This window comes from Podarcis liolepis (assembly GCF_965112155.1).
Source record: "Podarcis liolepis genome assembly, chromosome: 1".
Lineage (NCBI taxonomy): Eukaryota > Metazoa > Chordata > Lepidosauria > Squamata > Lacertidae > Podarcis > Podarcis liolepis.
The window spans coordinates 29,578,415-29,598,855 of record NC_139554.1 but is presented as its reverse complement, the minus strand read 5'-3'; the positions used below and the strand labels follow the sequence as shown (position 1 = coordinate 29,598,855).

General features: G+C 46.2%; 1 protein-coding gene across 4 annotated transcripts in view; it reads left to right on the top strand.

The window, feature by feature from the left end:
- The window catches only part of ADCK1 (aarF domain containing kinase 1), a 106,125-nt gene that overhangs the window by 71,586 nt on the left and 14,098 nt on the right, over positions 1-20,441 (top strand). For 3 of the 4 annotated variants that reach the window (XM_083502417.1, XM_083502418.1, XM_083502420.1), the window contains 3 exons: positions 4,194-4,352; positions 5,657-5,815; positions 12,878-12,994. In XM_083502417.1, coding sequence (XP_083358543.1) covers positions 4,194-4,352; positions 5,657-5,815; positions 12,878-12,994 — 435 coding nt within the window. The remainder of the gene's footprint in view (positions 1-4,193; positions 4,353-5,656; positions 5,816-12,877; positions 12,995-20,441) is intronic. The other variant, XM_083502419.1, reaches the window with a different exon arrangement.

Sequence of the window (20,441 nt, the reverse complement as noted above, 5' to 3'; positions counted from 1 at the left end):
TCACAGGGCAGAAGCATTGCCCCTGATTTAGGGGGAGGTGGGCTTTATACATTCCTCCTCCTCCCTGTTGTGTTGGAGCTGTGGCTTCCGGTGGTGCAAGATACAGTTTTAAAGAGTTTGAGACCATGCTTTCCAGGCTATCTCAAGCACTTCTGCATTGCAGAAATGGGGGTGAGGGTGAGGATATGGAAGGAAGCCCATACTGTGGCAAAGAAAAAAGCAGTGGCCCACATTATGAAGCTGGTGCACTGGGGAGTGTTGGAATATATAGACAGTATATGAGAGTGAGAGAGAATGATTTGCTCTGCTGGGGTCTTGCAGCTCACACTGCTGTGTTATCTCAGCAGCACACCTGTTCATGTAGCTTCAATATCTTCCCCTTCCCCACCATTCTTCAGTTCCTGGAGACTCCACCAATCCTGTTTGGTGCCTGAGCTCTTTCCTTTCCTGGCTTTCCTATTCTTACTTTCCTTATGGTCTATCACTGTAGTGAAGTAGTCACTACTGGCTCCGTTTACACATAATGCTGAGGTAAACCATGACATTATGTCCAAACTTGGGCTCGTGGTTTGTTTGCCTCAAACAAGCAACACATTTTAAGCCAAGGACAAATATTGGCAACAGCTCATGGTTTGTTTGGAGAGAAATAAACCCAAGCTCAGGTGTGACAAGGGTGGCATGTCCTGTTTTGCCACTTGAAGCCACTGCCTGTGCCACCCTGCCTGCTGCCTCTGCTGCCAGTGGAGAAGTGATGACATCAGTTTCAGGTGAGACCTCACTGGTTTCAGGTGAGATATTACACACTCTGTGAGGCTGGTGCTGCTTTTCTGCTGATGGTGGAGGTGGCAGGACAGGTGGAGACGCCTCTGGGACCCCACCTCAGGGACATCCGCTGCCTGAGGCCATGGCTTCACCCCACTTAATGGCCGTGCGGGCTTAGTTCACAGCAAGAGCAGGGAGGACTAAAGCACCTGTGATTTTAGCCTAGCATGCTCTGCTTTCACCTCTAGACCATATGTTTAACTTTGGTTTAAAGTGAAATATAAATGAGGCCAATGTGTTGCTTTGATTAGATTTGGAACTGGAAGAAGACCGAGCGCCAGCAAACGTAATGGAGGGTTTTGGCGGGAAACTTCATCTGGCCTTAGCTTGCTAGATCTCTCCACTCATCACTTCCAGACAAAATGGAAGCTGTTGTGCCAAAGTAATATTGAGGAGAATGCACAGTGGAGGCAGCTAGTGTTACCTGGTAGTACAGACGTTCAAAAAGATCTCTGTGTGTGCTGAATGCCCTATGCAAATTGAGTATATAATTTAGGAGTTATGGGGAGGTAGAAGAAGCCATGGAAGTACCTACATTCCACTTATCCATGCCCGGTGGATGCTCTGTTCACCATCTTGTTTTACTTCATTACAGCCTGTATGCTTTTCAAATTCACCTCTGCAAACCTATGGGCTAGAGGCTTAGTTAAAAAAAAAAAGAGGAAGCAAGCTGAGATTTCCAGAGTGTTGTACCCCAAGTGTTGAGTTGTAGACAACTAATTTCTACTCATAGTAAACCTGCTGAAATTCATATACCTAAGTTAGGCAGGTCCATTCATTTCACTGGGTTGTATCCAGTGCTAGAGTAGACCCATTGACATTAACGGGCATGGCTAACTTAGGTTCATTAATTTCAGTGGTCTATAAGTAGAACTTAGCTGGATATCATCCAAAGTGTCTACTCTGAGTAGGACTAACATTGGATACAAACTGGTGTGACAACAAATGTGTGGAATACTCTCTGCTTTACATTTGAGGCAGGACCCTTTACTCAAGTGTAGGTGTTTCAGGTGTAGGTAAAAGTCACTTGCGGCTTTTACCCGCCCAAACAGCACCCTGCCCACGTGAGTAGTTCCCTCAAGCCATGATCTGACTCTCCGCAGAATCAATCATTTGCTTTGGTGAGGAAATGAATAAATCTGAAAGTGAAAAAGAAGAAGAAACAACATCTAGTAAACTGTTTGAGGGGAAAGAAATTCCTTTCTGAAGGCAAGAATGTCAAAAGGTTTGAATCATGGATCTGCTGTAATTAAAAAACACATAACTAGTCGTTTTCAAATGTGGTTGTTCTACTTAATTGATTTTGCCGCCGGAGGAATAAAATAAATAAATAAAAGGCGCCTTGCCTGTGAATTACTGGAGGCGGTTGAGACTCCGTTTGAATCTAATTGCTGCAAATGTGCCAGTTTGTTGCTGGTAATAGTTATTGTAAAAGAAGCAGGGGTGGGGGTGGGGGCGATGGGGAAAGAGAGGCAGCGGTGTGTGAGGGGAGGGAAAGTCGCTGTCAGCAGCTGCATGTAGGCATGTAGGCCTCCTTCAGAGACGGTGTTTCTCTCTCCCCTCCCCCCGCAGCTTCATCAACACAAAAGATTTCTGTTGAATGCTTTGCATGTAGGCTCTGCTTAAAAGTGTTTTATTCATATTTAATTGCCGGCTTGCCGCAGCTCCCGTCTTTAATTACTGTGTAAAAAAGTGGGATATAAAAATGCACCAGCATTCCATTTGTTTTCTTTTTTTTCCATTTCTGCATAAATTATGTGTTCCTTGACTGCTGGCCCTGGTGAGATTTGTATATTGTGTAAGCAGGGAGCAGGCGGTCTTCTTCTAAGCCAACTCTATTGGCCGTTTTTGCTTTAACATTGGGTTGGGCTTGTGGAGGGGAGGCAAGATGGCCCTGGAAGGTTTCCCCAGCTATACAATAATATCTCTGAAGGGCAGCTTCTGCACTGGAGCCCCACCGGTGTCTGATAAGCCTCATTTCACACCTGCGAGCTTTATCTGACAGATCCAGTTTTGCTTCCTCCCTATGCAGCCTTGTATTTAACAGTTTGCCTGGTAGCCACAGGTGGTCAGGGATTCCATGCAGGCCAGAGGGGTAGTGGGGGAGAAACAGTTCCCCTTCTCTGTCAGCTTACATGCAGCATTTCTCAAAGCTGGGCCCCCAGCTGCTTTTGGACTACAACTTCCATCATCCCTAGCTAGCAGGACCAGCGATCAGGGATGATGGGACTTGTAGTCCAACAGCAGCTGGAGACCCAAGTTTGAGGAACACTGGCTTGGAGGAAAATCAGAAGGTGACTTGTACCAAGTCAGGTGCAGCCATGATGAGATGAGAGCCAGTGTGGTGTAGTGGTTAAAGTGTTAGATGGGGGAGACAAGGGTTCAGACCCCCCACTCGGCCTTAACGCTCAGTGCCTCAGCCCCATCTACTTCACAGGGTTGTTGCAATGACAAAATTGGGGGAGTGTATGTCACCATAAGCTCCCTGGAGGAAAGGTAGTATTATTATATAATAAATTATAGTAACTAGGAAGTTGCCATATATCAAATCAGACCTGTGGTCCCCCTCCTCTGTACTGCCTACCTTGACTAGCAGTGGCTCTACAGGGTTTCAGACTCAGGAGATTCCCACTTTTACTTGGAGATGCTGAGGATTGAACCAGGATCTTTCTGCATGCAAAGTTCATGCTCCACTGCTGAGCTTCTCCAAGAAGCTGGCTTGGGTTTTGTGCTGGCTGTGAAGAAAGGAGACCCCCCCCCCCCGCCTCACAAACAGCATGGAAATGCAGAGGGCTGTCAGAAGAGAAGATGGTGTGCTCTGTTCCTCTGTTGCCAGTCTCCTTCGTTGAAGCCTTTCTTTTCTTTTGCTAGCCTAACAAGAGGCTAGAAGGCAAGAGGATGGGGCTTCCCCTCTTCAGTAGCTTTTGTGGACATCTACACATGGCTACTCTAAATGCAGTGTAGCTTCTGCCTGTTAAATCGTTCCCTGCGATTTTACCTGCTAACTGCCAGGAAGGAATTCAGTAGTTACAGCTTACCCCATTATGGAGCTGCTGTGACAGGAAAAACTTCGCCTACTATAATTTTTTTCCTGGCATGCAGCTGCTGAAAGCGCAGGAGCACTGCCAGAGCAAAAAGCTGACAACCCTACCCAGACTGACTACCCACTTTCGCCGAGAAGCTTGCCTATTGAAAGGCACACACCTTTTCTGGCTGAAATATACTGAGAGAACAGGAAGCTTGGGTTGCAGTCCCCAGGCTGTCAGGGCTCTCCGTCTGTCTATGGTAATTAATGTCTCTCTGCATCCGAAGCATACCTGCGGGCTGTTTCTTAGGAGGCTGACAGCTTCCCTTCTTTCTTCCCCTTGCAGATTAATGAGTTGTTTATAAGTTTTGAAGATGCTCCATTGGGGGCGGCATCCCTGGCCCAAGTCCACAAGGCTGTGCTGCGCGATGGGAGGACCGTTGCAGTGAAAGTCCAGCACCCGAAGGTTCAAACGCAGAGTTCAAAGGATATACTGTTGATGGAGGTAAATGGCTACATTCATGTATCTGCCTCCATTACAAAACGGACGTGTTTCACCTTTGGCACAGGCAGGCTCAAAAGATGGGCTGGATCTTCAGAACTCTGCCAGCACCATGCTTCCTTTTGCTTCATTAAGGGTTGTCTTTAGTTTGTTACATGCATGAGAATCATGGAAGCACAGTCGGAAGGGACCACAAGGGTCATCTAGTCCAACCCCTGGCAATGCAGGCATCTTTTGCCCAGCATGGAGCTTGAGCCCATGGCCCTGAGATTAAGAGTCTCATGCTCTACTGACTAAGCTAAGCTAGGCTCCAGATTCCCCCCCCCCCCAGATGTTGCGGAAAGAGAAATAACATGGGTAGAAGTTAGCGCTTGGCTAACATTTCTCAGAAAATAATTTTATTGATTGATTTCATTCACGTATAAATCATTTCCCACAAGACATCCCAAAGTGATTAACGGTAAAAACATCAACAAACACATCAACAATAAAAGCAATTCTAAAGCCAATACAGATACAGGGTCTTGTTTGGTCGTGATGGTCCTGTTCTGCTAGCTGAAAAGATGCATGCTAGCAGAACAGAACTTTCCCCCATCTTCTCTGCCCTGTAGACCCTTACAATCAACTCTAGAGGGTAGGGAAAACCTTTGGAGAAGATTAGGGGTGGAGGGAAGAGGAAACAGAAGTGGAGCAGTGAATATAAATGTTTTTTTTTGTACAGAAGGCTAGTTTCTACACACACTCGACACATGTCTCCATGTCTTCTATCCAGTTAAGGAAGGGGCATTATTAGAGTTTTCACCCAGGTGAAAACACTCAGGGTGTGATGCAGGGCCAGTGAGGGCTGTGGCCTGGAGAAACTTTCAAGGGTCAAACACAGCAGCCTTGAAGGCCACATTTGGGCCCTGGGCCTGAGATTCCCCAACTTTGTATTAAAACACGATAGTAAATCCACATACCTGTTTTTCTACCCACCTTTACTCCATCAATCATCATTTTTATTAGATGGGCTGCTTCGACACTAGAGCTTTTTGCGCAGCTTAGGCACCGCTTTTCCAGTCATCTGAAGCCACTTCTGCCATTGGAGCTCACCGGAGAGGAGAATAGTGCTCAGGGAGGTAAACTGTGGCTTAAGCCCCCTTCACATGCACACCCCTATCACTGAGAAATTAGAAGCCACTCCCTACATCGAACTTCTCCCATCACGACCTAGCTTGACCTTCAGTGTTGGCTTCTTGTTGCTGCCTGGTACTGCAATGTGGTTCAGGATTCTTTTGGAAACTTACGATGCAACTACTTTGTTCTAGGTCCTTGTCTCAGCCGTGAAGCAAATCTTCCCAGACTTTGAATTCATGTGGTTAGTTGAAGAATCTAAAAAGAACTTGCCTCTTGAGCTGGACTTCCTGAACGAAGGAAGGAATGCTGAGAAGGTGGCCCACATGCTCAGAAAATTTGACTTTCTAAAGGTAATGGGTGCACATGCAATCTGCATGCAATCTTATGAGTGAGTGTAAGACTGGTGTTCAGCAGGGGCAGTGTTGCTTTTACTTTGCTATTGAGGGTGTGTGGGTGGGGTATCGAAAGTGAATGTAATTCTGCTGATGCTGCTGAATTAGATATCGTAGGGATATCATTGGCCCTCACCAGAATAGCAGGGAAGGGTGTGTGTGTGTGTCTTACATTGGTCCTGCACGCACTGCCTGGAGGAAGAAAGAGGTAGTAATTTTTAATGACTAGTTTTGGGTGCCTCAGCAGAAATGGCAAAGAACACAGCTGGGACACTATTCTCTGCACAGCTCAGTAATTTCTGTGCTGAACGATTATTTCAGCCTTGGTACAACAGCTCCACGTAAACTCGGTCCTCCAGGAAAACTGAGTTCTAGAGCAATGGGTGGCCTCTTGATGCTCGGGACATTCTCTTGAATTGCCTGACTGCTGCCTGAATATTCAGGCTGAGAGCATTCTGGGGTGGCAGCTAGCAATTCAGAATCAGTCTCAGGACCTGACGTTATAAGCCTGGCAGTGTGGATACTAGGAAGGAGCGTCATAACCATTTTGTTAGAACTCAGAATAAGTTTTAAAAAACAACAACAAAATGGAGACATCCCTATCCTGCTGCTGCTGCTGCTTTGCTGAGGCTACCGCTTGGCACTGTAAGGAAATAATGTCTGATGCCACAGTTGGTCATGCTGCTAAGGGCATGCTTCACTGGAAATTTCCTGAACCCTTGGTTTAGTACTACTTTTATTATTATAGTTCTAAACCAGAGGGGGGAGGAGATCCTTCGAGAAGCAAATATCCTTTTTGCTCTTTTCAGCAGAATGCTAGTTGCATGGCTGGCATTGACAGTGTCCTGATCTCCTTTGATCAGCTGGGGGTGAGGGTGGGGATCTACCATTCTGAACAGTTCAAGATTTCTTTGCAGGGTTGAAAGATAGGGAATCAAACCTAATAATCATCTTAGGGCTTGTTGCTGCTCCTTAGGACAGATTTCAAGTCGTCCCCCCACACTCTGAATTTATTCTTATCAACTACAGTGGTACCTCTGGTGACGAACTTAATTCATTCCAGAGGTCCGTTCTGAGAACGTGCCTCTGGTGCGCAATTTCCATTCACATCCTGGGGCAAAGTTCACAACCAGGAGCAGCTACTTCCAGGTTAGCAGAGCTCGTAACCTGAAGCGTTCATAACCAGAGGCACCACTGTACTAGGCCGTTAGAAGTCCCCTTTCATTATTTCCTCACAACAATGGAAAGGAACTGAAATAAAAGTAAGAGCAGGGGTTGTATTCCTTAATAATTTCTCAGTAGTGTATCTCTATGAGGTAGGCATTTGAATAGCAGTTGCTGGAAATCGCAAGTTGGGAGAGTGCTGTCCCACTCATGTCCTGCTTTTGGGCCTGCCATTTTGGCATCCTAGTTTTATTGTTGCAAACGGCTTAGAAGGCATTTTGGCATGTCAGGGGTATAGAGATTAAATCATCCCCATCGTCCGCCTTTGGTTGACTGCTGTAAGACTAAATGGGCTTTGCTCTGACCCACTGGGACTCTTCTTATCTGTGTGCATACACACACACACACACACACACACACACACACTCCCCTATAGCAATCTAGGCCAGTGCAATCACACATGGTTGCCATGTGCACACTAATATGAGTATACTGCTACCATAGGTATAATCCAATACATAGATTTGCATGTGTGAAGATAGTGGCTGAATTTCCTCAGCTGCCTTTGCTGAGAAATGGCCAACTTTGTAGAGTGCTCATATACTGATGCTGCCACATTGCTCCTGCACATAGACCTGTAGTGGTCTGTGCACTTGCCAGGTTCATGCCTTCATAAATGATTGTAGGCCCCTGCACAGGAGCAATGTTGCAGCTCCTACGTCGTATGAGCCAGGCTGCTCCCTCTGTGCTGTGTGTGTTCCCCCTCTGCTTTTGTGTACATTCATTGACACATGTACACATACCTGGATATTGCAAACAGGCACACTTATGCAGGTGTGTCTTTGCCTACATAAGCACTTGTGCAATTTGCTGCTACCCTTTTGTTTCTCTCAAAAAACATTAGGCAAAAGCCTTGCTCATACATTCAGAGCCCCATGAATGTAAGAGGAGCCTAATGAATCAGGCCGCTGACCCATCTAGTCCAACGTCCTGTTCTCATGGTGGCCAAACAGATGCCAGCTCTTTCAAAACTTGATTGCAGCCCAGCGACACTCTGCAATGATTCTTCCATGTGTAATGCTAAGCAAACAGGCCTTAAAAGGGCACAAAAGGCCAAAGGCTGATGGCTTGTTCTAAGCGAATGTTTATCAAGAGTGTTGCGCCTTGGAGAGCAGCTCTGCTGCTGCTGTAACAAGTAAGAGAGTGTGGAGCAAATCCCCATGGAGACAGCCAATCACATCCTCTCTGGGTTAAAGAGCCACTGCAATATCGATTCAGGGAATAATAACAAATTGCTGCAAAAATGGCTAAATAATAGATTTCCCCTGTCCAACCCGTCGATTCCAAGACGTTTTCATCAACCCCAAAGGCAACAAGGGAGTTGTTTCCTGGTAATTCCCCCTACCCCCAGAGTTAAAAAAACCCAACAGCAACACCCGTAGCGCAGCAGGGAAGTGGATTTCTTATCATGAACCCAGTTGAGGTTGTAAAGCCAGAGATAAATTGTTTCCATGTGCAAGCATTAAGGCCAAATGTCTGTGCATCATTTAAGCTTGCCAAGGACTATGACTTTGCGCGAGTGAGACTTATGCACAGCTTAATAAGGACCATTGACTGCTGCTGTAAATTTTGGAATGGGGATAAATGTTGACGCAGGGTTAAAATAAGCTACAGGCTTTGGGATCAGTGGATTTAAGAGCCAGCGCATGGTAACAGCAGGGGCTGGGGAAGCTGGGAATCGGTGTGCTATCAATGGCAACTAGCCACAATTGCTATGCTCTGCCTCCATAGTTAGAGGCATCAGTGCTGCTGAATACCAGTTGCCAGAAACCACAGAGTAGCCAGTTTTCTTGTGCTCAAATCCTGCTTGCTTGTTAACCATGGGCACCTGGGAGAACAGGTGGGGCATTGGCCTGATCCAGCAGGCTCTTCTTCTGAACAGGGCTACAGCTTTAGGTACCTTCCTTTCATTTTGCATGCATGGCTTCAGCAAGTATTCTGCAATGTGCCATAGTCTGAGAGAAGGCGAAAAGTGCTGTAGTTCTGTAGCCCTTGAGAAAGTGAGTTTGCAAACCCAGACTAAGGGGCAGTGGCACAGAAATGGAAATTTCTGTAATTTTGGAGCTATGTTTTTTTCCAGGGCAGAGGCTCCCCACTCCGCATGAAAAAGAAGTTGGAGTGGGGCATTGAAATATAGTTCTCTCAATCCCAAACGTACCTGATTATTTTAACAGGCAAGTGTATGTGTATAGTTGGAGTAACTAACCTTTGGCTCACCCGATGTTGTTAGAGTCTAGCTCCCGCCAGTCCCAGGCAGCATGGCTGATGGTGAGGGATGTTTGGAGTTGTAGTCCTAAACTTCTGGAGAGCTATAGGTTAGCCAACCCTGGTGTATAGGTAGTAGATAGGTAGCCGTGTTGGTCTGCCATAGTCAAAATAAAAAAATTCCTTCCAATAGCACCTTAAAGACCAACTAAGTTAGTTCTTGGTATGAGCTTTCGTGTGCATGCACACTTCTTCAGATACACTGAAACAGAAGTAGTGTATAGGATTCAGCCTACAATCTTGTACACATTTACCTGGGAGTAAGGAGCATTAAATTCACCAAGATTTTGTTCATTCATTCTTTCGCTTCATAAATAAGTTCCAGTAAGCAGAGCAAAGTAGTTGAGACATCTCTCTCTCTCAATTTTCTACTTCCCGTTCTTTACCCAACTGGTGCTGTGATGGGAGTAGTTGGAAAACCACAGTAAGAAGATGAAAAAAACACCAGGGGGAGATAATCAGTAATTGGCCAACAGTGGTTGGAAGACAGCTGTTAGATGCACCTGATAGAAAGACCAGGAATGAAGATCAGTTAGCACATAGGTTTATGGAAGGCGGTGTAAGACTCAAAGAAAGGGATTCTGGCAGCTAGGCCCAGGTGCCTTATGCTCTGTGCCAATCTAAACTCACCTTGCCATGCCTTTTCTTCTTCATTGCTGACAACTGGACCTTTGTTTCTTGCTTGCTTTTATCAGATTACATTGCATGCCTCAGGGCCTTCAGACATGTGGTTGCTCCCTTTGGGCTTTGTCCACTTGCCTGCCTCAGACTATCTTGCTTACCTCTGGCCCCTTCAGCTGCCATCTCCAGGAGTCTCTGGCCTATCCATTGAGCTGCTTGCAGGTCTGATCTCACTTGAGTCCTGGCAGGCAGATGAAATGGAAGATGCCGCCACTGAAATTGGTGCTCTGTATGCAGGAAGGGACTCTCTCAGGATTTTTGCAAGGATCCTCCTATTTATGAGGCACTACCCCCCCCCTGCCAATAGCTGATGTGATAGCCTGGAGGCCTGTGCATGGGTCTTGTCAGCCTGGCTGCATCTGTGCTCAGAGGGACGCTGCTGAAATACAGATTAGGATTATTTATTACTGACAGAACAATGCTATGTGTGCACTGTGCATAACAAACAAGAGATGTGGGCTCTCCCCTGGACGGTGGTTTCTGCAATTCAGACATATGCAACAAGTTGTTGTTGTTTAGACATTTAAAGGTAAAGGTAAAGGGACCCCTGACCATTAGGTCCAGTCACAGACAACTCTGGGGTTGCGGCGCTCATCTTGCTTTATTGGCTGAAGGAGCCGGTGTACAGCATGTGACCAGCATGACTAAGCCACTTCTGGTGAACCAGAGCAGCGCATGGAAACACTGTTTACCTGGAGCAGTACCTATTTATCTACTTGCGCTTTGACATGCTTTCGAACTGCTAGGTTGGCAGGAGCTGAGACCGAGCAACGGGAGCTCACCCAGTTGCGGGGATTTGAACCGCTGACCTTCTGATCGGCAAGCCCCGCGTCCCTCTATTTAGTCATGTCCAACTCTTTGTGACTCCATGGACCAGAGCACGCCAGGCACTCCTGTCTTCTGCTGCCTCCTGCAGTTTGGTCAAACAACCTGAAAAGGGTTACACATTCACCATGCTAGGTGCACAGGTCGCTGCAGATTCATGACATGTTCAGACACACTTTTGCAGGTCTTTGATAATGCCATGTCCTCAGGTGAATCCAGGCATACTTGTATAATAAGTATGTGAACATATAAAAATGCCTTAAATTGAATGAAACCATTGGTCAGTCAGTATTGTTTACATTGACTAGCCGTCACTCTTCAGGGTTTCAGACAGGATTTTTCCTGTGACTTACTTGGAAGTTACAGGGATTGAGCCAGGGATCTTTTGCACACAAAGCATTTGCTCTACTACCAAGCTCTGACTTATGCATAAGGACATAGAAGAAGAGCCTGCTGGATCAGGCCATTGTCCATCTGGTCCAGCATCCTGTTCTCACAGTGGCCAACTAGATGCCTATCAGAAGCTCAGAAGCAGGACCTGAACACAGCAGGACTCTCCCCTCCTGTAGCCATCAACTGGTATTCAGAAGCATACTGCCTCCAGCTGTGGAAGTAAGAACATAAGTAGCCACTGGTAGCTTTCTCCTCCATGAATGAGTCTCATCTTAATAAAACCATCCAAGGTTGTGACCATCACAGCCTCTTGTCAGTGGCAAATTTAGGGGAGCACAGCCAGTTTGGTTGCACTGGGTGCACAGCCTTGGGGGCACCACTTGGGATGCCATAACTGTTACTTAGAATGGGTGTGAGAGGCACGGGGGCACTGAATATTGGCATCACACAGGGCGCCGCTGAAATTTGAGACCCCAAGGTCTGCCACTGCTCTTGTGGGAGCAGATTCCATAGTTTAGCTGTGTGCTGTGTGAAATACTTCCTTGGTGCTCAAAGGCTTATAACCAATGTCAACAATGTCAACTTGAGATCAGTGGACTTTAGCCCACTATTTTCAGTGGATTTACTTACCATTATACTTAGCTGGATTTCACCCAGCTAAGTTTGGAGAGTGAGTTGCATCTGTCTGTTAAGCAAGCAGAATGTTACGTTTACCAGAAGTTAGTTCAGCTAGCATAGCATTGAGGAAAAGTTAGTCAGGCAAATTTGCTCCATTTGAAAACCAGAAAGATCCAGCTTGCTTGAACTGGCATAGAAATCACTGACTCTGCTTCTGGGCCGCTTAAAGAAAAAACGCAATATGCTCTGCTTTTCCTCTAAAGCATGAGTCTGCAGAATTCTGGGACCTTTCCACTGTGTTTCTTATTTATCATTCGGGTTTTGGTCTGTAAGGTGGCTGGCTGGCTCCTACAAGAAACAGAATGCTGGCCTTTATTTTACAGAGCCGATAGAGTAAGGAAACCTGATTCACAGAGACTAAAAGGACACCCCAAGATTTCAACCCTTTCCTCACATTTTGGCTTTCATAATCATTCCAACAATATGCTTTCTGACACATTCAGACACACACACACACACACACACACTGAAATGATGGTGCCAGGACCAAGATGGAGAACTTACAAAGGTGGCCTAAGACATTTTGCTGCTTGAGGCAAAGGACAAGATGGCACCCCTCCTTTCCATGCATACAAGCTGTCTAGCTGTTGATTCTTGTTTCAATGTGGGTGATGAGACAGTGTCCTCTACTACGTTTGAGGGCAGCAGGCTAGTTTAAGGTATGCAGGGCAGGTTGCTTGGAAGGAACACAGAATTCTGTCCTCCATTACTTCCCTGTCTCTCTCTGTATCAGCTGCCTGAGGTAGCAGCCTCCCTCTGCCTAATGGTAGGGCCTGCCCTGAGCGCTTACTTATGTCAAGTTATGATAAGGCCTTTGTCAAAGGTTTTGTGTGTTCTTCCTTCGAGGACTTGGATGAGCTCATTTCTCCTACTTCTTGGCACTTCATGCATATACACTTTCTCTTCTGTTCCCCTTAATCACACGGTGTTCAGAGAGTTGTATTCTTTTTTCAGATCCCCAAGATTTATTGGGAGCTCTCAACAAAGCGTGTTCTTTTCATGGAGTTCATGGAAGGTGGGCAGGTGAATGACAAGGCCTACATGGAGAGAAATTGCATCAATGTCAATGAGGTAATGTTCCCTCTGTCCAGATCTGTCCGTCTTTCTATTTACCCATCCATCCACCTGGTATTTATAGGCCATTCCTTAAACATTTTACATTAAACAATTTAGAATGTGATAGCAATAAAAACAAAAGATGTAGGAACCCTTTCTGCATTCCACAAAAGCACTATTTTTGGCCCACAAAATGAAATGAGTGAAGTTTCAGCACAGCTTTACATATAGTTCCATGCTTTGTTAATAAGTCCCAGTTCTTTCTTTTAATTTATTTCCTAAAGGAAAGATGTGTGCTTAGAGATGTCATAGTCTGTTCCAGATGTGGTCATATTTCATTGCCTGGTGAAATGATTCCTGTGTACTGGGTGCACATAGCTGGCTTTTGGGGGATTAAAGTGTTTGTGTCCGAGGGGAAAGGAACCCAGTCTTTATTTGCAAGAACTGGGCAGGTTCAGCCTGCCATCCTTGCCTTCCTCCAAGTCAGTGAATTCTGATTGAATCACTGCTGCCTACTTTCCCCCCTGTGTGCTATTGATGAGTGTCGAAATGCCATTTGGTTGACTAGCTATCAAAGAGCTCCGGCACAAAATCAATTGTACTTAATCTGTCTGTCCGCCTGTCTCCGGAGTCTGGACGCTCCCTCCTCTCATCTTTTTTTATTCTGTGGCACAGTTCACTCCGTGTCAGTTATAGACATTCCAAAATATATCCAGAGGGGGGATATAGTCATGTGTTCATTGCCCTCCAAGAGGTTACGTCTTTATTCTCCTACTTCCCATTAGAAGGAATCGCTCACAGATGTAAGTAAGCTCACACAAATCACATTAATGCACTAATTGCCAGTAGCATGAAGGGAAATTAGTACTTAGAACCATTGCCTCATTGCCTTCCTATGCTTCCAAAGCTATCATTTAGATGCACTGTATATAACAGTTCCTAGCATTCCTGTCACATTCTGGTGTGACTAAGAAACCCTACCATGTGAACTGTTTGATGGGGCCATGCAAATGAAGGGGCAGGACTGTGCAGAGAAGAGTAGACTTGGGTCTCTGTGTCTGCTGTCATTGAGTTCACCAAGGGCCAGGGAGCAGATCCAGCACCAACCTTTGTGTTGACCCTGAGTGCGGCACTTTTCATTCCGATGACATGTTTGCTGTTCATTCCTGTGTAGTAAAGGAGAGCCATTCACTTGGGGACACTGTTGCAGGGAAGGCAAAAGCACTCACTGACAACATGGGAAGACATATTGTCTCACACTATGCAGAGGTCCTTGATATTTACATGGCTATTTTATCTGAGAGAGTAAAGTTAGATTTATTCCATCTTCTCAGGTCTTTCTTGCTTTGTCGCTGGAGAGGCTTGCAATTTTGGAGGTATAATTTGTTAAGGTTACTGGTTATTTGTACCCCCAAGTATCTTAATTTTGTATGGCAGAGTTTTATCTTTGTGATGTTAGTGAATCCTTTTTGGATATGAGAGGGAGTGTTGAAGCACATTGCCTCAGATTTAGCAAAGTTCACCTGAAGGCCTGATACCATTGCAAAAGTACTGAGTTCTTTGATCAGTGTGGTTGCTTTTATAATGGGGTCTGGTGTCATGATCATCAGGTCGTCTGCAAAGCGCCCTAATTTATTTGTTTCAATTTTAATTCCACACCCTTAATATTAGGGGCTGCCCGGAGTCAAATTGTTAAGGCTTCCAGGACCAAGATGAATAGAAAGGGAGAGTGGGCATCCTTGTTTTGTGTCTTTTTGGATTGTGATGGTGGTGGAGTCCCATATTGTTGTTTTTGCATTTAGCTGAGGCTTGGGAGTAAATTTGTTTGAGGGTTTGTCGTACAGAGGGATCGAAATTCATACTGGTTGATACTGCTAGCAGGTATTTCCATTCTAAGCAATCAAAGGCTTTAAGTATATCGAGGGATATAATTGTCAGTGAGTTTTTAGTTGTTTTGCTATGATTGATCAGATTCAGTAACTTCCTGATGGGATCCATTATGTTGCAGCCAGGCACAAAGCCAGCTTGGTCTGGGGCTATTACCGTATTTTTCGCTCTATAGGATGCACTTTTTCCCCTTCAAAAATGAAGGGGAAATGTGTGTGCATCCTATGGAGCGAAGACGCCATAGCCCCGCGACCCTCTCCCGGCTGGAGAGGTGACACGCGGCTATGGCAGGAACCTCTACAGCCCCATGTCACCTCTCCAGCCAGGAGAGCGCACGCGCGGGGCTAAAGCAGCCCCCTGCGACCCTCTCCCGGCTGGAGAGGTGACGCACGGCTATAGAGGCTCCAGCCATAGCCGCGCGTCACCTCTCCAGCCGGGAGAGCACGCGTGGGGCTAAAGCAGCACCCCGTGACCCTCTCCCGGCTGGAGAGGTGACGCGCGGCTATGGCAGGAACCTCTACAGCCCCATGTCACCTCTCCAGCCAGGAGAGCGCGCGCGCGGGGCTAAAGCAGCCCCCTGCGACCCTCTCCCGGCTGGAGAGGTGACGCACGGCTATAGAGGCTCCGGCCATAGCCGCATGTCACCTCTCCAGCCGGGAGAGCACGCGTGGGGCTAAAGCAGCACCCCGTGACCCTCTCCCGGCTGGAGAGGTGACGTGCGGCTATGGCAGGAGCCTCTCCGCTGCACCTTTCCGCTGCTCCCTGACCTGCTCTTTGGGGCTGATGGTGGGCTTCCCCCCGCCAGCCCCAAAGAGCAGGTCGAAAGGAACCTGAAGCCTGGAGAGCGAGAGGGGTCAGTGCACACCGACCCCTCTCGCTCTCCAGGCTTCCAAGGTAGCCGCCTGAATGCACCTTAAACGGCACCTTGTTTTAGAGCGGGAAAACAAGAGGGGGAAAGTTCTCCCCCTCTCTGTGCAGCGCCTCCTGCCGCTTCACTGAAGGGGCGCTGGGCAGAGAGGGGGAGAATTTTTTTTTCTTGTTCTCCCTCCTCTAAAACAAAGTGCGTCCTATTGTCTGGTGCGTCCTATGGTGCGAAAAATACAGTAGTTTGTAAAAGAAGGCTTTTAGGCGATTAGCCAGGATGGGTGTGAATATCTTGCAGTCCTGATTTATCAGTGAGTTTGGGTGATATGCTTCTACTATGAGGCTATCTTTGAATAGTTTTGGGATAGAGACTATTTTGGAGGAGGGCCAGGTTTGGGGGATGATGTCATGTCATTAAATAGGCAAGTCATGTAGGGCGCCAGGGTTTCCTTGAATTTTTTTTATAGAATTCTGCTGTGAAAAGCAACTGGGCCTGGGACTATGTAAGGTTTCAGATTTTTGAGGACCATTTCTAATTCCTCTGGGATGATAGGACTGTCCATGAATTCTCATTCCTCTGCAGTTAAAATTGGCACAGATAGTCCTGCTAAAACTTTTGATTTCTTGCTCAGATGGGTTCTGGGAGGGGTATAGATTAGAGTAAAATTTCGCAAATGATTAATTGTGTTTCCATCTTTTTTTAGTAATGCAGTGTTTTCTTGTTTTAAGTGATTTTTTTCCTGCACCTGTTCGCTAATAGTCTGGAGTTTTCCCCTTCATACTCGTAAAATCGTTCTTTTGAGTATAGGATGTTGATCATTGTTTTATTAATTTCTAGGGAGTCAGTCTCCCTCCAGTAGGGATATTCTTACATTCTTTAGGAAATATTTGTGGGGAAGGTTCGTCTGTGAACGGCATAGCCTACCTGTTAATAATATGAGCTGTGTGTATTTATGTGTGTACTGTTTTTCCACACATGCACACCCACACCCTTAAATAAGCTTAATATGTATAAATATATAGAGGGGAGAGAGCGAGAGTTTGTGGTGTGGCCAATCTATAAAAGTGGGCCTCAGCCATCACTCAGTGGTAGATCGCATGCTTTGTCTACAGCATTTATTTATAGGACACCTTTCTCGATCGGGTCTACCACCAAAAAACCAAAGAGATCTCAGCCTGGAGAAAAACTCTTCCTGGGGTCTTGGAGAGCTGCTGCCAATCAGAGTGGGGTGTGCTGGGCTTGTCTCTGTGTAAAGCAATTTCATATGCTTTCTAAGCTCTCAGTTTTTCTCAGCTTTGCTACCTCATATAAATATATGAAAGTCCCTTTTACTGGCTCAGAACATTGTCCCTTCCACCCAGCAATGCCTACTCTGCCTTGCAGTTAGTCCCTTAAGCCTTTCTCAGCCCTGCTGAGTGCTATTTTGTTCTCTTTTTTTAAAGAACAAAAACAGAGACTGAGTATGCTGGGGATTAAACACGGAGCCTCCTCTATGTTCTAGCATTGATCTGCAGTCTCTCTGTGGACCCACAATGGCAAGCATGCCACCTCACTTTCCCCTGAAAGAAGCCTTGCCATTTTTTATTTTCTTTTGCTGGGCGGGGCTCAGAGGAATCTGTGCTAAGCAGGCTTTCTTTTGTAGAGCAACACAGCCTTGAAAAAAGCAGGCTGAGCCTCTCTCCTCTAAATGGAAAGGATCCCTGAGGTGAAAGCTCCCTTCAAACCAGGTTACTGACATTTACTTAATGCCGTCTGTAGCGGGATTATCATTAAAGCTGCCCAAAAGCACATTAATCTCCCTGGATCCGTCCGAGCGCCGGACTGTAATGGCATTTAATCAGAGAAGCCTTTGATTTCTAAAGACAAGTGCAAACACTGAGATATCTGCCTGTGGAACAGTTACTTATTCATGTGCGAGTGCAGCCTAGAATGAGAACATAGCTGGAGGACTAAGGAAAGGCGGGGAAGGAACTCGAGAAGACGCATCATGAATGTAGAGGGCAAGGCAAAGGGAAGGAGCAGGGACGTGTGTTTGGGAACGGAGATCTTTAGGCAAAGGGGCTTTCCCTGGATCAGGCGGCCGGATAGCGTTGCATAATATAGAGACAAGCGCATGGCAGCTGGTTGAATGTATTAAGATCAGAGAGTAGCCAAGTATTCTCACTCTGGTCTCCAGCCCCTGTGGTCCAGGGGCTAGAAGGATATTTTTGCATATAATTCCTCAGGCTCCATCACAAAAACGATGTTACAGAGCTGCAAGGGCTTTGTAGTTGTAGAGCTCATGAACTCAGCTGTGGTGGTCACATTACGTCCCGAGAAAGGAGATACATGAATGCAGCAGGTGGGTGGAAATTTGCAGACCAAGGGCAATATTTCCCTTTGGACGACCTTCCAAGGGCCACATGCTGGTGGTGGGCCTTAGTACACTAGGCTAGCTTCTTTCTGGGTCCTCCATCCAGGCAAGTAACAGGCGTTTGCACAGTTCAAGGACACACATTCAGCCAGGTTGGAGGTGTGAAATAGAGCAGTGACAATAGAACTGAGATGAAACCTTCCCTCAAAAGTGATGGTGATGATGATGAAGTGTAGGTGGGCAAGACACAGTTATAACATCAAGAACCTTAAAAAAAACCAAACTGCATTGAATTCTTTAAGAGACCCCAGTAACCAAAATCACATGCAGTTTTATTAAGAATAAAAGAAAAAGGAGGATGTGAGTGGACAAATCAAAACTCTGAAGCAAAAGGAGCTCTGTGGCTCAAATCTGATTGATCCCAAGCTGTTTATTTACAATACAACATTCTGGACTCTTTACTCTCTAAGAGTAAAGCAGCAAGGACAATGAGCTGCACATTTCCTGATGGTCAGTGATAAATAGGGGACCCAGAGGCTAGCAGCGAGACCAGTGGGCCCTGATCTGAGGGACAAGGACAAAGGCTTGCATCCCGCAGTTCACTTTTAAGGACTCTCTCACCCACGTTGGTTTGAGTGACAGCTGCCATTGCAGTCACCAGTCAGAACCCAAGTCACATTCGGCAGGTAACTCTTGCGTTACCTGTTGAGAAGTGAGGGGATGCTCGATGCCTCCTGAGATCAGTGGGAGATGGCGACCTTGGTGTTAACTGACAACCCGGATTTCCCCCAGATTTCTGCAAGACAGGCTCAATAATTGATCTATGGATTTGGAGGCTTGGTGGGAATTAGATGCTGGCCTTGCTTGAGGAAAATGGAGGACCAAGTAAACAGGGTTTTGTCAGTACATGTGATTTTCTGCTACCACCCCAGAAACACAGAAATAATATTTTATGTTCTGTGATGTGTTAGAGAGATGGTTCATGTCAATCAAAAATTCTGATTCAAGTAATAAAAATGTAAGTGCATCATCACAGGTATATGTGCTCTGTATCGCAGCCATTCTCTTCCCCTCCTGCATGACGACTGTGAATTCAAGCTTTCTCACAGCACAGTTTTGAAGCCTTTTTGTTCCCTCTGTAAATAAACAGTCAACAGCCTTTTGTCCTTCCTTAAGCCTCCTTTTCTCAAGATCTCAAAGCACCCCTTCAAACACCAGTGGACTTTGTCAGGAAATGGCAAGATTCTGAAACTGGCTTATAAGATTCTACCAGCTAAGAACATGACAATAGCTTGCTGTACCAGGTCAAAGGCCTATCTGTTCCAGCATCCTGTTCTCACAGTGGCCAGCCAGATGCCTGTGGGAAACCAGGGAGCAGAACCTGACCACAAGAGCCCTCTCCCCTCCCGTGGTTTCCAGCAACTGGTATTTAGAAGCATTGCTGCCTCCAGCTCTTCAGGCAGAGCATAGCCATCATGGCTAGTAGCCATCAATAGCCCTCTCCTCCATGAATCTGTCTAATCCTCTTTTAAACCCATCTAAGTTGGCCATCACTCCTGGGAGAGTGAGTTCCATCATTTGATTATGCTCTGCATAATCTGTCCTAAACCTTCCAACATTTGACTTCATTCAATGCCTACAAATTTTAGTATTATGAGAGATGGAGAAAAACTTTTCTCTATCTACTTTCCCCATGCCTTGTATCATTTTTTTTTATAAACGTCTATCATGTCACCTCTAAGGGCTCATTCACACTTCTGCTTGTCCTGTGCCTGAAAAGCACAGGGCTGAGCAGTTTTGCCTTTGACCCACCGCTTTGCCCCCCTGGAAAACCTACTCTTTAGCGCTAAATCAGAACAAACAGCAATCCATGGAAGACCTGATTGCTGTTTGATCCAACTTGGCTTGGTGGGTGTTCGCAGGGGAAAGTGACAGGGCGAATGGAAGTGTGGATAACTCCAAACTTGCCTTTTCAGTTTAGAAAAAGGCAAGTAAGGGCTTATCCACAGCCCAAATGCTGCAACCATTCTTCATAGGGGAGTCACTCCATCCCCTTGATCATTTTGGTGGCCATTTTCTGAACCTCTTCTAACTCTGCAGTTAGGAACTGGGAGCACTGAAGAAGCAGAGTTTGCCCTCAGACCTGAAAGCAAACTGGACCACATCGCGAGATTCGAAGCTAGGAAATCCTACTGCCACTCCCTTTACCATCAGTATATTCTTTCTTGTCATATGCCATCTCAAGTGGGCTGATCTGGGCTGTCAAAGTGGTACTGGTGAATCACTGTTGCAGCATGCCAAAAGACAGGCCTAAGTTGGCCAGAGACCGTAGAACAGAATCATGTGAAAATGGAACG